Genomic DNA, 4,555 nt, shown 5'->3' with positions numbered 1-4,555 from the left:
ACAAAATTAAGCAATATTTTTAGAAATGCACTTACAAATGATGACTGACCCACTATCAAGGAAAGTATTTAACATTACTCTGAAAGTTCTGGAAATTCTTGATTTTCCTTTCTCAATTTCTACACCCATCACCACCCCTAGTCTTCCTCAACTCACTAAACAGCACCCTCATCCATTTAGCATTTCAAGCCGGTAAGTAAGAAGTCATCCTTAATTCTGCTTTTTCATTAATTTCCCTACTTCTAATCTATTATGTGTCTTATTAGATTTAAGATCAATATATTTCCTGAATATGTCTATTTATGTCCATTTCCAGCATCACTGCCAAAGTCTAAGCAATTGTCACCTTTCTTTCTGAATTACTGCAATAGCCTCACAGCTTCCACTCTTGACCACATACACTCCATTCTGCACTCAGCCCTCATAGTGATCATTATAAAGGATAAAATGGTGTGGCCAGTTAGCTCAGTTGGTTAGATCACGGTGCTAATAAAATGTAAAACATGTCACATCACTCTTCTGCATGGGTTCACGTCCTCCGTGTGTGTCAGGTCTTCCACATGTAGAGGCAGAGGTAGGGTATGTTCACACCCTCAGTGACAACTATACATTTCTGCTCCAACAGGTCCAAAACTGTTCCTAGGTTTCAAAGTTGTTTTTCTGTTTGTTTGTTTTTTTGAGATGGAGTTTCACTCTTGTTGCCCAGGCTGGAGTGCAATGGCATGATCTCAGCTCACCACAACCTCCACCTCCCGGTTTCAAGCGATTCTCCTGCCTCAGCCTCCAGGTAGTTGGGATTACAGGCATGCGCCACCATGCCAGGCTAATTTTTGTATTTTTAGTAGAGACAGGGTTTGACCATATTGGTCAGGCTGGTCTTGAACTCCTGACCTCAGGTGATGCACCTGCCTTGGCCTCCCAAAGTGCTGGGATTACAGGCGTGAGCCACCACGCCCGGCCCTAGGTTTCAAAGTTTTTAACGTATAAAAAGCTGCTGATTTTAACATCATATTTGGTCACATGTTTAAGATGTTCTACAGATATTTTTGCTTCAAAGCTTCAAACTCCAGCTACACTTGGGTCTCACACTACCCCTAGAAATTGACAATGCTCCCCTACCCTTAGGACTGCCCCGTACCGGTCCCACTCCGTCCCATTTAATAAATATACCTCACCTCCCTTCGCCACCTGCTGGACGTGAGTGGCTACTACGATGCCATGGGTATCCTGATTTTTTATTTCTCAGACAGGACTGCTCTGTGTGTGTCTTTGGATTCTACGTAGATTTACACTGGTAAAATATCACATTTGTCATGACCAGAAGAAATGTCATTATGGTAAAATTTAGATTCTGGAGTCTATATATGAAAACAATGTTAACTACTAACTGTTGTAACAACAAAATGTGGGATTTATATCTACAGACCACCGCCACCTTGCCAGTTCATTCAAGAATTGAATCCTGGGTTTAGCAGTTTCTGCACAAAGGAAATGGAATATTTTTAATTGATAATTCAGTCAAAAATATTAATGAAGATCTATATGATTGAAAGAATAAATTTATTCAACTGGCTCCAATATAATCCTATTGTCACTAGATCATAGACATCAAATTGTTATTTTTCCCTTTGCTAGTAAAGGTATAAGCAGAAACAATTGCAAAAGAACACATAACATCCAGTAGGGATAATAATGAAAGCCAAAAATGGATTATTTGAAAATAATTTTAGAGGTAAAAAAACCATAGATATGAGGAGAAAAGAGAGAAACTACAAATAAACTGCATTGTGATAAAACAATAAAGCACATGGCTAAAAGCCTATTAAGGATTTTTTAAAAATTATATTTTGAGAAACACTTGGTGCTAACAATTTTCTCAAAAGCACAAATATCCAAAAGTCATACAGAAAATAAAACAACCTACTTTCCATCAAAAGTTTCTAATTTTGAGAAAAGATAACACCAAGAAAACAATTTTAACTACAGGAACAATGGTTAGCATAAAAAAATTCATAATCAAAAAGATACACGTTATAAGTACTCCACAAACTTATAAACCATTTCTTACATAACATTCTCCATATTTTAAGTTCATACATGTTGATATGATCAGAGTTACAATTTTTCAGAAAAGACGGGGGGAAAGGTGTGATTATCATCAGCTAGATGTGCTCACTGCATGCTCCATTATTTATCTGCAAGGCCTGGGTGGCTGGAAGTGCAGTTGACAGGCATTTTAATAAACTGGACAGCCATTTGTTCTTCAGGACAAGGCGTGTTTTCCCCAGGAGCAATCAGAAGAAAACAGGAAGCAGCTCAGCACTCTGCACTGCAACAGGCCACCTTAATAGCTAACCAGCATCACTCAACTGCTACGCAGCCGGGCCTGGTGCACAAAAACACAAAAGAGATTAGACTTGTGTTTGCTAAAAACCCAGTCCTTTCACATGAAAAATCTTTACACAAATTTGGGTCATACTACCTTTTAGACCTGGAGGTAAATAAAATTATCCATATTAATTTACACCACCTTTTGTAGGTTTTTAACTTTAAGGAATGAAGGCAATGTTGAAGCAATGTCTTGACAGCGTTAGGCTGTGTGTAATGGCTGCACACGTTTCCTTAAAAGTCAGGAGGCCACAAATTAGGTTACCAATCTGTTCATTTCAAACCAAAACAGTCGTCACTATAGAAATAAAAATAAATTTTTGCCTCAAATATACAAACCCAATAATGTAATCTTAGGTCGTTCACCTCCTAAGTTACAAGAAAATGTGAGTAACAACAAAACGGCGCATAGAACGAATTTTGCCACCTGATGCAAAGCTTCAAACTGGTGAAAAGGTAGAAAAGTGTGACACAACCTTTTCAATAGGCAGCCCCTTCTTCCAGGGACGTTGCTTCCATGGACTGAGTATCTGATCCTTTTCCCCAAGTCCTCCATCATGTTGCTTCCTGATGCATCATTTTCTTAAGAGGACGTCTGTCCTTCCTCTTCGGGAGACTTGGGGGGCCTCTTGGATCGCGACCTGGACTTGGATTTCCTCTTGGATATCCGGGGAGGACTCCCGGTCACAGATGAAGACCTGGACCGTGAGCGAGACCTGGAGACCGAGGAGGACTTGGATCGTCGCGCAGAGCTCGATTTGGAGGTTGATGCAGAGCGAGAGCTAGTGGAGGACCCAGACTTCGAGTGAGACCGGCTGCTGTGATATCGGCTGTAGCGAGAGCGGCCGTAGCGAGAGTTACTGTAACCGGATGAGCTGTGGCGAGATCCGCCGTAGCGAGAATCCCTGTGGCGAGATCGGCTGTAGGGAGAGCGGCTGTAGCGTGACCGGCTGTAAGGAGATCGGCTATAGGGAGACCGGCTATAGCGAGAACCCCTATAGCGAGATCGGCTGCGGGACCTGGAGCAGCTGGGACCCCGGGATCGGCTGCGGTGTCGCCGCCTGGGGCTGCGGCTCCGCCGTCCGTAGCCGCCGCCTCCGGACCTGCCGCGTGGCTCTCTCTGGCGGCTGCGGGGCAGGTCCCGGCGGCCATAGCGCGCCACCTGCACCCGCAGCTCACGTCCGTCCAGCTCCGCCCCGTCCATGGCGGCCTCGGCGTCCTGCGCGTCGCGCCGGTCGTGAAAGCGGACGAAGGCGAAGCCCCGGGGCGCCTTGGTGTGGGGCTCCCGCGGGATGTACACGTCGCCCACGCGCCCGTACTTCTCGAACACGCGTCTCAGGCTGTCGGGAGAGGTCCGGTAGGTCAGGTTGTCCACCTTGAGGGTGATCATACCGTCCACGTCGGGAGGGGGGCGGCCGCAGCTCATGGCTCCCAGAGCAGGCCGGGCCCGGAAACTGGCGCTGCTCTGGGCGCTGACGGTGTGACCTGCGTTCCTTTCTCGCGGCTGCGCCCCGCGTGGGGACGCCGGGAAAGGCCGGGCGGAGAGGCTGGCGGCCGAGCTCCGCAGGGAGCGCCCTGGAGCAGCAACTTTCAAATTCTCAGTTTCAGGCCAAATACTCCAGGACCCAGAGGAAGGTTTCCTCTGGGTAGCTGAACTCCAAATGAAGCCAGGTCCCAAAGATCCTGGCTTTGTCCCTGGGCAACATCCTAACCTAATCAGCGCCCAGCTAATGTAATCACTGGGCTGGGTTTAAATTAGACGTCCCACTCTCCTATGCCCCTCCCTATTATTCTAATTTTAAACCAATCTTAAGAACAAAGCTAACTGATTAAAGGTCAATTTATAGGAACAGGCAATCCAGACAAATATTAAACAAAAGAAACCTAGGGTAGCAATATTAATATCCAGTATATTGATAGGATCAAAGAAGCACGTTTTATAGTTATTGAAAAGAAAATTCACTAGCAAAACATGACAGTGATGAACTTAACGCACCTGAACACACAACAGTGACACATAGAAAGCCAAGACTGAGAGTTATAAGGTAAAACTGAAAAATCTACACTCATGATGGGAGTTTTTATTCCCCCATAACACCGTTTTCTCAGAAATCAGTAGTGCAGAGCACAAAACTAGTAGTGCTATAATAATTTGCACAACAAACAA

The 4,555-nt window shown here is 44.9% G+C and overlaps 1 protein-coding gene across 3 annotated transcripts; it reads right to left on the bottom strand.

Annotated features, from left to right (window-relative positions):
• Positions 1 to 671: 671 nt before the first annotated feature.
• On the bottom strand, positions 672 to 4,284 carry LOC105500905 (serine/arginine-rich splicing factor 8). Of its 3 annotated transcripts, none has more exons than XM_011926581.1 (2): positions 2,483 to 4,284; positions 672 to 2,386 (listed from the first exon to the last, which is right to left on the bottom strand). In XM_011926581.1, the coding sequence occupies exon 1, from the start codon at positions 3,812 to 3,814 to the stop codon at positions 2,972 to 2,974; it is 843 nt and encodes a 280-aa protein (XP_011781971.1). In that variant the 5' UTR covers positions 3,815 to 4,284; the 3' UTR covers positions 672 to 2,386; positions 2,483 to 2,971. The 3 variants fall into 3 exon arrangements, with proteins under 3 accessions (XP_011781971.1, XP_011781972.1, XP_011781973.1); XM_011926582.1 differs by having other exon boundaries at positions 2,865 to 4,284; XM_011926583.1 differs by lacking the exon at positions 672 to 2,386 and having other exon boundaries at positions 2,536 to 2,621; positions 2,865 to 4,284.
• Positions 4,285 to 4,555: the final 271 nt, after the last annotated feature.

Source organism: Colobus angolensis, unplaced genomic scaffold (genome assembly GCF_000951035.1).
Source record: "Colobus angolensis palliatus isolate OR3802 unplaced genomic scaffold, Cang.pa_1.0 Scaffold7, whole genome shotgun sequence".
Lineage (NCBI taxonomy): Eukaryota > Metazoa > Chordata > Mammalia > Primates > Cercopithecidae > Colobus > Colobus angolensis.
This window is presented reverse-complemented; position numbering and strand designations above follow the sequence as displayed.